General features: G+C 44.1%; 1 protein-coding gene and 1 long non-coding RNA gene across 4 annotated transcripts in view; one reads left to right on the forward strand and one right to left on the reverse strand.

Annotated features, from left to right (window-relative positions):
- Positions 1-683: 683 nt before the first annotated feature.
- Positions 684-15,086, reverse strand: LOC139588872 (uncharacterized). Of its 3 annotated transcripts, none has more exons than XR_011678847.1 (4): positions 14,983-15,086; positions 11,206-12,528; positions 8,637-11,024; positions 684-3,893 (listed from the first exon to the last, which is right to left on the reverse strand). It is a non-coding gene; the product is annotated as an uncharacterized lncRNA (long non-coding RNA). The 3 variants fall into 3 exon arrangements; XR_011678846.1 differs by having other exon boundaries at positions 8,637-8,782; positions 10,942-12,528; XR_011678845.1 differs by having other exon boundaries at positions 8,637-12,528.
- Positions 15,087-15,769: 683 nt separating this feature from the next.
- CPLX1 (complexin 1) overlaps positions 15,770-16,934 on the forward strand; it is a 107,942-nt gene continuing 106,777 nt past the window's right edge. The window contains exons 1-2 of the mRNA XM_071424613.1: positions 15,770-15,904; positions 16,703-16,805. Coding sequence (XP_071280714.1) covers positions 16,775-16,805 — 31 coding nt within the window. The 5' untranslated portion in view covers positions 15,770-15,904; positions 16,703-16,774. The remainder of the gene's footprint in view (positions 15,905-16,702; positions 16,806-16,934) is intronic.

Consider the following 16,934-nt stretch of genomic DNA (forward strand, 5'->3'; position numbering starts at 1 on the left):
GGAGATACCAGAGCTTGGAGCAGGATCATAGGCCAGAAGGAGAACACCTGAAAATCCACAGAGGAATTCCAGACACTCCAGGCAGTAAACTGGCTTCATTGGAGACCAAATTTGAATGCCTTTGTGCAAACACACAGAACATAGGGAATGAACAAGAGAGTGAGGGATGTGTGCCTGCTTGCAGAGCCATACTCTTATTGGCATCACTGAGATGTGAAAGGGATGCCTCCATGAAAGGAGAGTTGGAATGGTTCAGAGAGTTGGAATACAGGTTCTTCAGGTAGGACAGGGACACAAGGGCATGAAATGACAGAACTAGAGATAACAACTTCAAGCTAAAGGAGAGTAGTTTTAGATTAGAGGTTAGGAAGAAATTCTTTACTGTGAGGGTGGTGAGGCACTAAACAGGTTGCCCCGAGAAGCTGTGGATGCCCCATCCCTGGAGAAGCTCAGGGCCAGGTTAGGTGTGGCTCTGCACTAGGCCTGGCCTAGTGCAAGGTGTTCCTGCCCATGGCAGGAGGTCTGAAACTAGATGATTTGTAAGGTCCCATTAAACAAAACCATTGTATGTGTCCTGGTTTAGGGCAAATTTGGAGGGGAATTTCCAAATTAGGGCCCCTCCAGTAAGCAAACCCACATGGCCCCTCCCTCCAACTGGTTTGGGAAGGATTCCTCAGAGAGAAGTGGAAAGAACCTGTTTATTTAATAGGCACAGCACCCCCCAGCACACAAAGTGAACAATACCAGATGACACTGCTCTGAAAAAGATGACAAATTCAGAAAAGTCTCTCTTGGGGGGGGTGGTCACTCTGTTCTCAGTCCCTCCGGCGCTGGGGCAGCTGCTGCAGGCCACAAGGTGCAGGATCTTGGTGTTTCCCAGGTCCCAGTCCGGAGCAGGTTCGAAATGATCAGGAAAAGGAAAGGAGAAACAGTCCAGGAAGAAATTTGGACAGTGTAGCTAAACTAGCTAATGAGCAAAAGCAAGCAGAAGCGAAGCAAGCAAGAGCGAGAGAGCAAAGCAAAAAACAAAAGCAGAAAAAGCAAAAGCTGCAGTCTCTGTGTCCTGCCAGGCTGATAAGAAAACCAAAACAAAACTTTCCCTCTTCAGAGCCAGTCTTAAAGATACAGAACATAATATCCAACATTAACAGAACACATGAATGGGGATACAAGCATCATAACGTCACCCTAGGACAGTGATTCTAGGATGAGCACATAATAAATTTTTTTTGGTGTTGCTCCTCCCAGCCTGCTGCAGTTTTGAACCTGATTGAAATGATTCTGGCAAGTCAGATAAAGCAGATCTGTATGTGGGAGACTGGAAGTTTCCTGAGAATTACTACAACAGGTAATGTATTTCTATTTTTGTGATATCAAAGAATTCAGAATTTCTTTTCCAATTTCTCATGCTGCTACTTCCTTCCCCAGTAAGGGTCAAGATCTGATCCTAAGATTTGATTTAACCTTGGATGTAACAATACAGAAGCCTTTCCACCACAGCCCAAGTGTGCTTCATCACATATGGCCTTAGTTGTAACTTTATCTTCAAAATTCTTTGGCCAAATTCTTTCCAAACTATGTTCCAGCCTCCCTTTAAAGGCCAATTAACCTCCAAAAGGGGACAAGAGAACCCTCTGTTTCGAATTTTTATGGTAATTCCTCCTTTATACATTATCTCTTATCTGGTTGAGGAGATGTATAGTGAAAATATCACTTTAAATTCCTTTGAGCATTCATGTGCTGCCATCCTCCACCCATTTCTGACAAACTGACAGCAATCTCAGGCCTGTTTGATTTTAGCTGACAGCTGAGGGATGCTATTCACCTATGTTGCCTCATGCGCCATAAAAACTGAGGTCACACAATCCATCCAGAGCAAATAATCAATGTGCTATTTTATACTCATGAAGAAGGGTAAAGTAAAAAATCCACAATCATGAAAACACACAAGGGAAGGAAGACACAGTCTGCTCACTGCAGGAGTTCAATTCTCCAGGCTTCTGGTAGTGATTTTGTTTGAGCATAATTGTCTTTGTGAATCAGCCAATCACATGATGCAATAAGCAAAACAGTAAATCAGTTCAAGCAGTGATGTACCTTATAATTAAGCAATGCAAGTAATCAACCTAAAATAGGACCCACATGAAATTGTAGTGTCATCAAGCAATAACTCAATCACAGCTCTGTATCCAATGTGGTAATCATGTGGAAAAGGTTGTTTAATTATTAAGCCCCTCAGTTTTGAATTTCCTGGTAGGACCCGCACAATGTTTAAATGCCCTGTCAGAAAACAGAACTACTTTCCAGTTAGTAGTTTCCCTTACTGTTGAACATGTAGAAGACAGTTTTATCTTTCCTGAAGCTCCAGGAGAATTGACTTTCTAAGAGCGGCTGTGTCTTTGCTCTGAAAGCCTCTATTTTAAAAGGAGGAACACTGTGTTCCTATCCTTTTTATTCCTCTCCAAAAGCTCATCTAGTCTCAGAAGCTGACAAAGAGATCCTACCATGGTATTTTGCAATCTTTCCTAGGGAAAAAAATACCAAACTCTTACTTTTGCTCTGTGGAATCCCTTTCCACAAACAGAGCTGCTTTAGACTTTGCGATCAAAGTAACTCCTTGTAAAATTAAAAGGAAAGCTTTTGTGAAGCATAATTTCTTTTGTGATTGAAAACATTTTTCTTCTAGAAAATGGAAGCAGAAATGAGTAATAACTTTTGAAGTCATTAGGTTTTATCTGTAGCATTTTCTGCTGAAGATTTTGATTATCAGGTGGTTTTGACAGAAATGTGTGAGATTTATTTTTTTTAGTTTAACATTTCTTGAACTCTGAAAACTAAATCAAAAATAATTTGAAGAAAAAACGGAAAAAAGCACCACCAAACTAAAGTAAGGAAGTCCTTTTACAGAAACTGTCATGAAAGATATTATCATAATGTGGGCTTTATTTCATTTCTCTTTTCTAAGGCTGAGGTTTGACACCATTCTCACAAGTTGCATTTATTTCCTTGGAAGTTAAGTTCTCATTAGTGTTTGCTTGGTAGATGCTGCTTTATTTATTTCAGTTTCTGCCTTCTATGATACTTTGAGCTGCAGCCTTCATGAAGTCAGAAGATCTCTAGTCTCAGCTGCATCACAGGGACTGTCCTTTTTAGACAGCTAAATATATCATCATAACTTGAATTTTCTTCTGGGATTTGTGAATTGAATAGATGGGGTTCTCCATTCCCTCTGCACTGACATACAATTGAGACAGCTTGACCTTTACCTGCTGAATACTCATTTCATTCTAGCCTGACAATAATTCAGTCCCAGAACCATAATGAGGTTTCCCAAACTTGTTTGTCTGCTAATTACATAGTTTTATCCTATGCTGGGAGTCAAAAAGGGAACTGGTCACCAATTAAACATGACATTTCTGCTGTTTTTCTGGCCCAAAGTGACCTGACATGTACCACTAATCTTCTCCTTGGGTCTTCAGGAAGCCTACACCATATTATTCTGTACTTTTCCACTAATATATGCTGTAGGAGACAAATGTAATGAAACTCAGTGCAAGACCTTATGGGAGGGTGAGGTACTATTTTTAAACTGTCTCTAAGTAGGTTAAAGCTTGGCACTTACACGTTCACATCAAGTCACCAGCACCAAGAGGAGTGTTCCCAGCTGCTCCGACTAAGATCAGTGATGTATGACACAGAGGACAATGGATGCTTGCTCTTGAGTCTCCACTGTGTCTCTTGGGTTTGTCGTGGTAGGTTCTTGGAGTAACTGATTTTCATACTCTTCAGGAAGCCTCAGCTATTTTACATTGATGCTTACTCAAACTTTCATGAACCAGATAAGCCCATTGTCCTATTTTCCTGATTTTTAGACCATTTTAAATGTGCAGTGTCTTTTCTTGTGGAGATAGGAGGAAAAGAATCAGCATAGGATACACTATAACTGTGTTGCCATCTTTTCTTGAAAGGCTGTCAGTGACAGGTCATACATGGGCTGTGAACTTATGAGAGCAGTAATTTTCTGGGGTCAAGTATAAAAATATCTGTTTGCCAGTGTTTAGCAGTTTGATTGTTGTTTCCTATGTCTTTGGTTACCAATACAGTCTGTTAATGTAAAACCTCCTCTGCTGTTTCTTGGGTGCATGCACACATACACAAGTGTACACTTTTTAAATACTTCATCTTTCAAACCAATTGTTCTCTGTCTATTAAAAATCTTAGAACTACCCCAAAAGCAGTGCTTCACTGTTGAAGCCAGTAATTTTTTCAGATCTTCAACCTCATTCACCTCCAAAAATACAGGATCCTGCCAGGATCTCAGAGTCAAGAGACTTGCTTTATAAGACACTGGTACCACAGAAAATAATAACTTTTATTCTTTTGACTAGGAAAAACTAAGCTTTTGTAAGGATGATGCTATCTGAGAAGGAAGTATTTTTGATCTGCAAATCATTTGCACTACCATGTCACCACTCTTCACCTTAACAAATATTGACCCTATCAGCATCCATTTCCGCAATCCCTGGGAAATGAGATCAGCTTTTTAGGGACAAGTGCTCTTCCCTGGGTATCCAAACACTTCTGATTCACAGGAGAGCTATCTAGCCATATCAGTTGTACTAGCCAATGGATGAACATGGCTAGTACATGATGAAAATGTCTAGGTAACATTTCCCTTTTGTTGCGAGACAAAATCCAATGTCTGGCTCTGGTCTGGCATTACATGGCCAGTGGAATCCCACTTGCTCCTTGAAGTCTCTGATCAGGAAAATATTCCATCCAGGCATGATCAGTATTTTGGTGTCACCTCTGCATAAACAAACTCCTAAGAGGATCATATGGGACTGACACCTTGTCTAGCACTACGACATTAAAAATCACATTTGTCATTTGAAAGTGAAAGGAAACCAGTCCAGAGAAACCTGGTCGTGTGCTTGGAAACCTGGCTTTGATTGTTCCTGCTTCCACCCTCAGTGAGTTGGGATAGATCTTCCTCTGGATACTCTACTGCTCTTCTCATGACTCAAACTTATTTCATGCCCTCCTTTAGTAATGATCTCAACAGATCTACTTGACCTTGCTGATGAACTTCAGGTATCTCTATTTGTGGTATGATGCTGTATTGTTAATATTGGACCTCCTGGTTTGTATTAGGAGCAAGAGTTCACTCTGCACTCATTTCCAGACCCTTGTGTTCAAATTCTGCTCCTGCAGAAAGGTGATGACTTTCTTGTTTTGCTTACCTTTCCTTCATGGTGTAGGACTGTCTTCATGGGTATATCTTTATGTGGGATCTCAGCACATCGTTCCCGATGTCCAGAGATGCCAGGAGAACCCTTGGGGGTCTCGAAAACCCTGGAATGTTGCCAAGAGTGTTTGGTGGCTTGATTTTGATCCATCCACAGAAGTAACAAGAGTTTGAGGACAAAAGAATCACTTTAGCGTAAAAGGTGTAAAAGAGACACAATTAGAGGGTGAGATATAGACTTTAAGGTTTTTGGTACAGGGGGGTTATGGAGACAAGATGGAGAGATCGGGGCGTGTCTTGTCCTTCTTCTTTCTTCTTCTTGTCCTCCATCTCCTGTGATGATGTTGGCACTTGGAGATTGGTTTCTGGTGAAGGTGCACTTGCTAACATGGGTGAAAAGCATTGGGAAATAAAGGTAAATATAGTGTACGTAGATTTTAGTATAAAAAGACATGACTGCCCCGTGGGTGGTCAGAGAGTGCCTGTGACTGCTTGCAGATCAGACCTCTGTTGGGCAGACAGAAAGTTTTGTAGATAAGAAATAATAAACAACCTGAAGACCGAAAAGCTGAAGAGTCCAGACTCGTCCTTTGCATCGCGTGCCACCCAAGAACCACTCTACCCGTGTCGGGGCAGAGACAGACAGCCGGACCCGACATCTTTATAAGGTGTGAAAGAAATACATGTCCAATAAATTTTCAATAAATGAATAGGGCACTTTGAAATTCATGCACATAACAGGCAGCAAACTTTTAGTGCCTCCCAGAGTTCAATTTCTAGTTTTTATTTAATTTTGTAGCAATAGTGAAGTCTCATATGGCATGGAGCAAAAGGCAAATCTCATATCCACTAGTGTATATGCATTTAAAGTTAGCTTATGAAGTAATTTTATAAGAGGTAGCTCCAAGTGGAAAAAAAAAGTGCGGAGAAGATTAATTCAGCTGAGTCTCTCACCATTTCAAATTGAAGGGGAAAGAAACCCAAACATGCACCAATTTAATATAATGTTAATTCCTTGAAAACTCTCCTGAGTAGATTCTTTATTTCCTAGTAGAGATTCTTACTACAATTAGTCTCTCATGAAGACTTAATAAAATTTAATTCTCCTCTAACAAGCCAACAATTTCCATGAAATTAATCAAAACTAACAATATGAGACTTTTACTCCCGTGTTACTTGAGGTTGAAACTTGCTGATGGATTAGAAAGTCATGGAATGGATAGACAGTACTAAATGAATGTGCAGGTGCGTTATATATGCCCTATTTCCACATTAAATAGCTTTGATTCTCATATTCCTTTGGGGTCTACATCTGTTTTTCAGGCAGGTTGCTTAAACATGTGCTTAACCACAGAGCCCTAACCCATTATTTGAGTGTTTTTCACTATTCTACTGTGATACCTGAACAGAGAACACTCTGAAGTGAGAGGTTTAGTCCAAAGTATAATTGTGATGGAGACTGAGTGGGAGCAAAAGAAATGATGATTTATAGAAGAAAGCCCAGCAGGGAATTTGCCACCATTCCCTGGCAGCTTGGAAACCTGAGAAACAACACAAATGGAATGGAAAAACAAAGTTTTCTGTGTGGTTGCTTAAGCTGACTTTGAACACACAAATGGCCAAGCCTAAAGCAACATCAACCAGGCCTCCCCAGCGCAGCTTGCCCAAACCTGGCACCCCATGCCACAGAGTCTCAGCAAGTGGGCAAATGACTTCATTCTTACTCACTGTTACTGGAACATCAAGAGGGAGCTTGGACAGAGGCATTCATGTTTATGTGCAAGAATAGTGACCTGCTTTGCTTGTGTGCATCATCTGGCTGATAAACATTGTCATTTGAAGACTAAATACTACAAAAGGAGATTAGGTGAGAAATGGCATGCAGGCAATTAGCAAAAAGCAATGTGAAATTAAAAGGCACATGAGGATGTATGGAACAATGTTTGTATTTCACAGAGATTCACATTAGTGATTAAGCATTCAAGTTACTGAATCCTGAAATACTTTGACTGTCAACACAGGACATTTTCCTCTCTAGATTTGCATTTCCCAAAGATTCTCTAAACACAGTGAATTTTCTCATTTACTTTGTTACTAATTTTCAGTAAAAACTGATTATACAGGAAGGCCCTGTGTAAGAGTTAAATTGACAGATCATCTTTACAATAACATAATTTCTATTCAGGTGAACTCGTTATATGAGATGTTCAGGCTTAGAAGAACTAATTTGGATTCAGCACACATGCACTAATGGAAGTGTCGAAGTCCAGTTATTTCAGTCTATTAAGCTTAACTCTCCAGTGCTTTAGCTTAAATCAAAATCTGTGTTTTGGCCACATTTGTCTAATACTCATCATATTTAGTTGTAAGAACTTTATTAAGGCTACTATTAAGGCTACTTATTTCTACTGGCCAGTAGTCAGACACCCATTTTGTGACTGTTTAATATGGTCACAGACAATGTATTCCACTGACATTTTACAGCTTAGTTAACTCTTCTCCTTTTTGTTAAGGGTTTCAATTGCATAAGCTGTACATGGGAAGGATATGAAAATCAAAAGAAGAAAATGACAAACTATTTTTTTAATCAGTTCTAGCTATAAGAATTTTTAAAGGGTTAGACTAAATCCTGGGGTCTAACTAGTTGTCATAGCCCGTGAAGACAGTGGGATAATAATGCAGGTCTAATAGATGAGGTGTAAAAAATTTGCCAGTGGGAGAAGAATCAATAGAAGATGCAACATTTTTTCTCCATTGCATAGATTTGCATGCAAAAGGAGAGTACTTGCAGTCAGAGAGATAAATGCAAAGTTACAGTATTGACAGAAAGCTGTGGCAGTTGCTGAAGAGAGGAAGTCTTAAAAAATACCAGAAGGAAAAAAGATTTTATGGGAACTATAACATATATGATCAACTGGCAATACAAGGATGAAGCAGAAAAACGTATGGTAGTGTATGTCCGTGGAGCCCCATAGAGAGAAACTGATGAAAGAGCAATGTGATGTATTAGGCTGGGGATGCCTGTTAAATGGGTTTCCTCACTGCATTGTATTCCTTGTGCTTGGTTGTGCAATGCGAGGGGATTGAATCTCCAACATTGCTACCTGCATGCAACCTTGTTCCAACAACACTGTGGCGCTGTTGATTCACCGACACTGAATGGATCAATGGAAGAAATGTCATGCCAGTAAAGGCAGGGAGCAAGCTGGCTGGATACTTTAATTTGTGTGACATTACAAGTTACATTTTACAGTTCCACTGAGGTAAAAAAAAAAAAAAACAACCACCCAACAAACACATTCTAAGGTGACATATATGTCTATTTCTTGTGGATTACACAGATTTATTTTCAGGTACTGGTATTCTGCTAATCTCATTCAGCAAATACACTTACCTAGAAAATGACTTCATTACATGTTTAGCTTTCTTATCAAAGTGAGGCAGTGGAGATCAAGTTCAAAACTGAAATAGGAAGTTATGAGGATTCCTAAGCTTTCAGACTTCATTTAACTACCATGGTCTCTTCAGAAACATCTGTGTGTAAAGAGCATAATACTGTAACAGCCTAATTTGACAGCATCTACATCACCCCTCAGAGTAATTGCTCTACATGTATCTGAAGTATCTAAAAATATGCACTGTAGTGGTTTGACATTGGCCAAAGCCAGGCACTCAAGAAAAAATCTATTTATTCATTCTCCTCTGCTGTAGTTGAGCAGAGGAAAATGAGTAAATAGGTTTTTTATTTGGTGGGTGCTTGGCTTTGGCCAATGTTAAAACTTGACAATTTTGGTGGAGGATGCAGGCATTCAGTTCCAGGTGTACTGCACACCCCTCCAGGTGAAAGCAACATGAGGCCTGCATTCTGCTGCCAGAGGAATGGAGAAAAATGCATTGGCAATGTCAATAGTGGCAATAGTGGCATACCACTTCACTTCCTTGGACTCCAGCTCATACTGGAGTTCCAGCATGTCTGGCACAGCAGCACTCAGCAGTGGAGTCACTTCATTCAAGCCACGATAGTCCACAGTCAGTCTCCATTCTTTGTCAGACTTGCGCACAGGCCAGATGGGACTGTTGAAGGGTGAGTGGGTCTTGCTGAGCACCCCTTGGCACTCCAGTTCACAGATCATTTTTTGGATGGGGATCATGGCATCTGGATTCATCTGATACTGCCGGTGGTTTACCGTCGAGGTGGCAATTGGCACTCATTGCTCTTCCACCAGGAGTTCTCCTGCAGAAGGATTCTTGGACAGCCGGGAAAGGTGTTCAATTGCCTAATGGATCTCTGCATCCCTCCATGTGCTTCATGAATTAAAGGAAAACAGTTTCTTGTTTTATAGTCCTCACCATGGCTTGCAAAACAATCTCAGCTCTGAGGTTTGGAGCACCTCCTCCTACCCCTCCCTCCTTTTCACTGACCTTAATGTTGCCGTGCTGTTCTCCTCACAAATTTTCACCATTCCCTTTTCTCTGACTTGGGAGAGAATTGGTGTTTGTAGGTTTGTTTGTTCTTAAGTTCTACCAATTGAAAAGTTCTTACAGGGTTTCACAGGGCTGAAAAGTTGATCCCATCTGGGCTCCACACTGGGAAATTGCTCCTCATGCCCCTCGCTGTCGGCCACATGGACCCCCAGCAACTGTGAGGGTGGTGCCGGGCACCGTGACACCGTCGCGTTCAGCGCCTCTCTTTGTGTGGGGCTCCCAAAAGGAGAAGCTGCTGCCGCCACCCCTGCCCGTCCGTTTGCAGCACGGCTGGCTGAAAGCAGCTAAGCAGGCAAAGCTCACTGCGAGCCGTGCCGAGGTGGCTGCATGGTCCTGGCTGCATGGCTGGCCCCGGTGGCATGGCTCTGGCATGGCCCCCATCGGCTGCCTCCCCACTCCGTGGAAGAAGGAGAAGGAGAGTGTGCGTGCAGGTTTTTTCCTACTTAAATATGTCATCACAGAGGCATTACCAACTTCTGTAATTGTAAATAACAGTAGTAACATGTCCATTTTCAGAGCCTTCAGGGACTGGCTCTGCTAGATATACTAGAAGCTTCAAGCAGTTGTTTATTGCTTTGGTTTTTTTTCTCAAAAGTTGCCTCTGTGGCTTCTCCCACTCCCCAGTAAATATGAGGCTCTGTTAAACTAACACAAGCACACATTCACTTCATGCTTAATGAAAAGTTTAAAATGTTAAACAATTAAATTTGCTGTTATGGCTCAGAGATTGACATTTTGAGGTGACAGCCTCCCTTCCAAGATGAGGTCAGAACTTGAGACTACTCTTTTTAAAACAGGAAAAGAACTACAGACCATATCAACTGACACCAAGCTATCATTTCAGCCAAGTATGCTGCTTCCCTCTGATCATTTTCTTTTCCAAGACATAGAGTAATAAAAGAAGGCGAGGCATAGAATTACCTGGGAAAATAGAAATTCTGTTGTAAAGTGTGTTTGACATTTTGAATCTTGCTTGCACTTTAAATTGCAACAAAGAGGAAAAGTGTGACCTCTTTTTCCCTCTCCATGACAAAAGAATTCTGAAAAAATCCAATTTATTCTGCTATGATTTTGTTTATTTTTCAGACATTCATGTATTGCTTGAAGCAAGGCAAAGTGATTTGGTCATGGAAAACATGCAACACTTTTGATACCTCAAAGTAGAATGTTTCAACAGCATTAAATATAGAACAGTAATTTTTTTTTACCTCTTTGCTTCTAAACTCATGTATAAGCTGACACATCACAAAATGCTCTTGTTTGGATGACTTGTTCACTGGTGGAAAAATTCCTGCCAAAAGTACTTGAAATGATAATCTCATGACAAAACTTGATATGCTTTGGATAATGCTTTATTTAATCACTGCAGTGATAAAGATGGATTCATGGCTTTATGGACAACTTATGTCTGCCAAGGAAGCCTTGTAATGTAGAGCTCTAAATCCTGGAGATAAAAGCTGCAGGATATTTACCTGATCATGCCTATCCACGGGAATCAGATCCTGCTAAGAAGGGACTCTCAATCAGTCTGGTAAGGCAAGAACTTGTCCAGAGAACAGGAAAAGAAGAAAGGAATAGAGATACAGTGACCAGGGGAGTAGAAAAGGTAGCAAACAAACAAGAAGTTGTCAGCTTAGGAGCTAGAGGCTGTAAATGGCAGCTTAACAAGTGGCTTATTCATAAAATAAGCTGGGGCATCTCTTCATTAAAATAAAAAAGAAAAAAAATAGATAGTTTGCATTCCTGTGTTCATATGTCATTAAGACAGAACAATCAATACATGTTTGTTTCAGTTTTTCTGATGGTGGGCAGCTAAAATTTGGTCTTGTGATAGCTGAAGCAAATGCTCAACTAGAAATTTAATCTTCATGAAATCTCAAGGGACCAGAGCTTCAGAGCAATCAGAAATGGCTGAAAAACCCTTTTATAGTTTTTGCTTAAGGGAAACACACACTTCTTAAAAAGAATATTATGTGTGGTTTTTTTTTTTAATTTGGTTGGAAAATGAAGACCTTACTCAAAACCTGCTGTAAGTTGAACGGAACAACAAGAAACAATTCAACACTTCCGAAAAGGCAAAAAATGCTTGAATTCTGAAATGTGTTGACAGTCAGAATTGACAGTTGAAGAGAAAATGAAACATATAGTAGATTTGTGTTCAGTGAACTAAACCAGAGAAGGATTTGCAGCTGATGTATATGAACTACCATTAGAAAGTACCTGACTCCTCTCTCTCAGTAGCTGTGTTGACAAAAAGCTAATCATCCTGCTGCTGTGCAGGTCTTGCCAGCAGTCTACTGAACAGTGCAGTGCTTCCAATAGTGAGAGCTCATAAAATATAAGGGGGGAAAAAGGAAGAAGAAACAGAGTATGATCATCTTGGGCAGCTGCTTAAGTATTTTCTATAACCTTTACACTTTGTTTGTGAGCTTTCTTATTAGTATCATTTTCACATGGCATTGGTTTCAGTTTAGTAGTCAAACACCATATGGAAATGAATAATCAAACATTGCATTTTAAGATGTTGAAATGAAACATCCTGACTAATTTATTTTTTTCTTCTGAAAACAGACCTTTCCTTCCTTTTGGAGATCCAAATTTACATTTTTCTATGGAAAATGTCACCAAACCCAATTATTGGCTTATTCCATTTCTTACACAGATTCCCTGCTGGTGGCCAAGGAAGAAATCTGAGTTCCATGCAGAAAACTCCACGGAGGAGATCTTTGCTCAGTTTTCTGTACTCTTCATCTGCACCAAGCAAGGTCATAATGTGGATTCCTACTGTTCTGGTTCTGCAAGGAAGAACAAGCCTATTACCACAATCAGGAGCAGGCATATGTCAGCTACACAGTGCAAACCAGACTACGAACTGGCTTTGGCATTTGGGGAAATTTTAGAGGCGGCAGCGCAGGTTCAGCTGTTCTCTGTCCATGGTGCTGGGATAGACCCCATTCACAGACACCAGTCTCTATCCCTCTGGTGAGAAAACACTGCTGTTTCTGAGATTTTTTACTGTCTAGTAAATGTTATAAAATTGCATTACTTCTAGATTCATACTCATAAATTATTATGAACCTAGGATATTGTAATATGCCATCAGAAAGAAGATACATGTGGCATTGGTCATATCATTACCAGGGCTGCAGGAGCTGTTATTTTTCCTGTAGCAGACATCACGTATGGCAGGTAAATCACCTAGCAGATCCCCATGAGTCTATCTTTCCAGCTAGGTTTCTTGGAAAATTGAGTAAAGGCTCTGCCTCTGAGGTAAATGCCTTCTCAAGAAGCCTTTCTGAGACTAAGAATAGACACAGATCTATAGACTACATCATCTATTTCGACTGTGTCCTTTCCTGCCTTTGTGCCTGTTCCTCATGTGGTGAGGAGTGTACTTGTGGGAACTTTCCTGACTGAATAGTCAGGGTATCACCTGGGCAGGAGGTACCCAAATCAGGCTCACAAGTGATTGGATTTTCATCTAGAAGGTACATCCTGTGGGAGTTACATGGAAGCTGGTGCTTGAGGCAGGGTAGAGATGCTGACGCTAGGCTTCAGAGTATCTCAGTGGAGTTTGTGGTTTCATTATGATGTGCCTTGGTCTCCTGAAGAGGAGGGAACTGTGATGTAGTCAGTGTTAAGAGCTATGTTTCACTGTCTCATGTATCATGATTTTCTGTGTCAGCTGTGTAATCTGGAAAAGGTGGGTGCAGTTTGGAAACAGAACCACAGGTACATGACCCTTGAAGAGTCAGCTGGCTCTGGAAACAGACCAGCAGTTCTAAACAGGTCAACAAGAAGCTCAAGGATCTCTCAGGGACTTCTGGATGTCTGTTTTGTCTGGCTTCTGAAATCCCTGTGGATGACATCACTCTTCTCTGCACAGAAGGGAGGACATTCGCTATTGCAAAGCTTGTAATGAGCCCATAAACAGGAACATTTCTCAGCAACCCCACTTGGCTATGCTGACCCTTGGCTGCTGCAGGGGTTTCTTGATGTAGCACAGTCCAGGATTGCCAAAATAGGAAGAAGAAAGCTGATTTCAGGCAACTGGATGTTCTAACTATTAGCTTACACTTTTCTGATCCTTCTGTTTGAGGGTGTTTGTATTGTTCCTTCTCAGACTCTGAGATGCAAGAGCAAGGTGTGTGTATGGAGGTTTGGTAGTCTGGGGTGGAGACACTGTCCTTCTCTCTAAGAGCAATCATATGATGAAAAAGGAATGTGGGTTGTGATATGACAGACCCAAAATATAAACCCTGCTCAAAGTCATATAGACACTTGGGGAATAGCACAGAACCCAGGCACACAGCTCCAGCAGGCTCCCAGGTTCATTTCTTGAGAACAGTAATCTATGCTGACACACTCCTATGTTATGTATGAAAAAGCATCAAAAATGCTGCATTATGCCTTTTGAATGGTAATTTCTGGGGGCGAGTTAAGGTATAAAATAAGAGGGTTTTCCACCCTGTCTTGGTATTTTTTTTTCCTCTCTGAAATTTGTTAGAAAAAGTGCAGCACATGCTAACCCAGCTTAGTTCTTAGACTAACATTAGTGTCAACTGCAAAAGTGGTTTTCTGGGAGGCTACAGAATAGAACCAAACAGTTCAGGGAAAGGGACCTAAAAAGATGATCTAGTCCAATTGTCTGATCACTTCAGGATGATAGAAAATTGAAACATGTTATAAAGGGCATTATCCAAATGCCTTTGAAACACTGACAGGCACGGAGCACTGAGGCAGACCCAGGTGGTAGACACTGCCCTCAGTGTAGAAACATGCACTCCCACATCGGCATCTGAAAGCTTTGCAGACTGCGGAGCCCCGATGGTCGGCATCGCTGCCCCGGTAGGGACATGTTGGCCTGTGGTGCCTGCAGGATCTGCGTGCCTTTCTGCGCGGAGCCAGGTGCGGCCCCGGCGTCCTTCCTGACCTTCAGACGACGTCGCCCACGGGCCGTGCCGGCGTCTCCCCGGGAGGCGCCGCTGCTCCCCATCCCCGGGCTCCCACTACTGCCGGCAGCATTCCGCTCTAGCCCCCTCCTTCCTTTTAAACCCATACTTTGGGGGCTGCTGTCCCACCTCTCCTGCTAGCGACAAAAGGGCGGATCAGCAGCAGAGCTCGTCTCCTCCCCATCCAGCTCCAAGCCGGCTGTCGGCATCCCTAAAGGTGGGCGCCGGTGCTCTGAGTGGATGTTGCTCTGCTTTGCCACGCAGCGCTCGCACCGTGCACAACTCCTTCCTTCTCACCTTCAGATGCCGTCCCGAATCCGGGCTGGACAACGGATCGCTGCACTCGCGTCCTTCAGCGGCAATCGCAGGGAGACGACTTTCCTCTTTTCCCCCATCCCGCCCCCCCGTCCTTCCTCCCCGGCCTCGCCCCCCCCCCCCCAACCTGGATAGCGAGAGCACAGATTCTTCTCCGGCCACAGTTAATCCTAGCCGAAGCAGGAGGGAGGAGAAAGTCTTCTCCCTCCCTGTCTTCTTCCTTGCCTCTCTAACTCGTTCCAGGACCTAGGGAATGAGAGGGGATCTCCGGGAAGGACTCATAACAGAGGATGCAGAACGCTCTCTCACACCCTCCCCCTTTTGCAGGAAGCCGTGGTTGCAGAGATTTCCCCTGGCACACACACTGACTCCCGAGGAGAGGCAAGGAACCAATTGCAAAATGCAACAGCGGGCTGGCAGCCACCCCTCCTTCCCCCCACGGCAAAGCCCAAGGACACCTGGTTGCTGGAGACAGCCGGGGATGGGGTGGGGGACACGCAGGCAGGCACACGCACCCCTCCGCGGGGATCGGAGAGCGCTGCCGGCCTGCTCGGCGGCGAGCACGGAGGGGCGAGGGCGGCGCAGGGAAGGGGCGGGGGAGCCGGAGGCAGGGGGAGGGAGAGAGTCCAGCTCCCGCAACGAGGGGAGGAGGAAGGAGGGACTGTGTCGGTGGGATGGTCCGGAAATGCTGTGATAAAAAGAGGGGCGCGGGGGAAAAGTAGGGAGAAGCTGTGGACTCATTCCTTCTCCCATACTCCGCGCCCACAACTTCCCCGGCAGCCGTCGGGCACACGGGCGCCGGCCGGAGCCCGCGGGAGACGAGAGGAGCCGCAGCAGCCGGCACCTGCCGCAGCCACCTGCCCCGGCCCGGCCCGTCTCCGCACAGCGCCGGCCGCCCAGCGAGGTATCGGCGCCGGGGCGGGCGGGCCGTGCCGAGCCGGGAAGGGCAGAGAGGAGAGGCGGGGTGCAGGCACACGGAGACGGGCACAGCTCTTGTCCCTCCAGGTGCTGGCGTGGCCGTGACCCGGTGCCGAAGTCGGGCGTGGGGTGGGATGCAGGAGCCGGAGCTGTGCCGCACCTGGGGCCGGCCGGTCTCAACCTTGAGGCGTCCCGGCTCACCCTGAGGAGGTGCAGCCCTCCCTGGCATTGCGCTGGGGGCTTTCCGAGGGGTTCCGGCGGGGGACTTTCCGTCCCGCCACCCGGACTGCATACGCATCCTGATCGCCCAGCATCCCCTGCTTGTTCTCCGGGCACTTGCAGGGCGCTTCACCTTCAAATGCCCCCTCGGCGGTCCCGGGCGGACCTGCCACCTCGGAGCAAACCCTCTGAAAACCGAGAGGGCGAGAAGCAGGCGGGGAAACGAGAAAGTTCAAAGGTTTAACTCCTTCCTGCCCGTCCGCAGATAACAAGCCATGAAAGGGGACCGCATTGTCCTCCCCACTTGCTGCCGGGCACTTGCCCAGTCTGGGGGAGCCGCTGTGTATCCCCGACTCCTCCCAGCCGCTGACCGCTCGCCAACATGCAGCTCTGCCTCTCGGGTGCCCTGTCGTGCAAAGCAGGGTCTGAAAGGATGGAGGGCTGGAAACTTGTCTGCACTCAGACAAAGGGAGGAAGGCTGTGGGGAGAGAGCTGAGGAAGATCAGGCATAAGCTTTTTCTTCTCCTAGAGATACTATACCTGTTTTGATTGTGCCTCTTTGCAGGCTGCCTTCCAAGGATTCCCAGTCTCTGTGCATGTGAGGTGTGAAGGTGGGCAGGACCCCAAGCAACAAATCATGGATTTTGTTATGAAACAAGCTCTAGGAGGTAAGTGTGATTGGCAAACAAGGGGCCACCTACCCCTCCCCTTTGCACCCTGAAAGAGAGGGGATGGTCTACTGTGGTAGGGTCTGCACCTGGAATAGCTTATTGAGGACTTGGAAGAGCATACCTGTC

This window comes from Agelaius tricolor, unplaced genomic scaffold (assembly GCF_023055355.1).
Source record: "Agelaius tricolor isolate 1412-34295 unplaced genomic scaffold, bAgeTri1.0.p SCAF_4, whole genome shotgun sequence".
Classification (NCBI taxonomy): Eukaryota; Metazoa; Chordata; class Aves; order Passeriformes; family Icteridae; genus Agelaius; species Agelaius tricolor.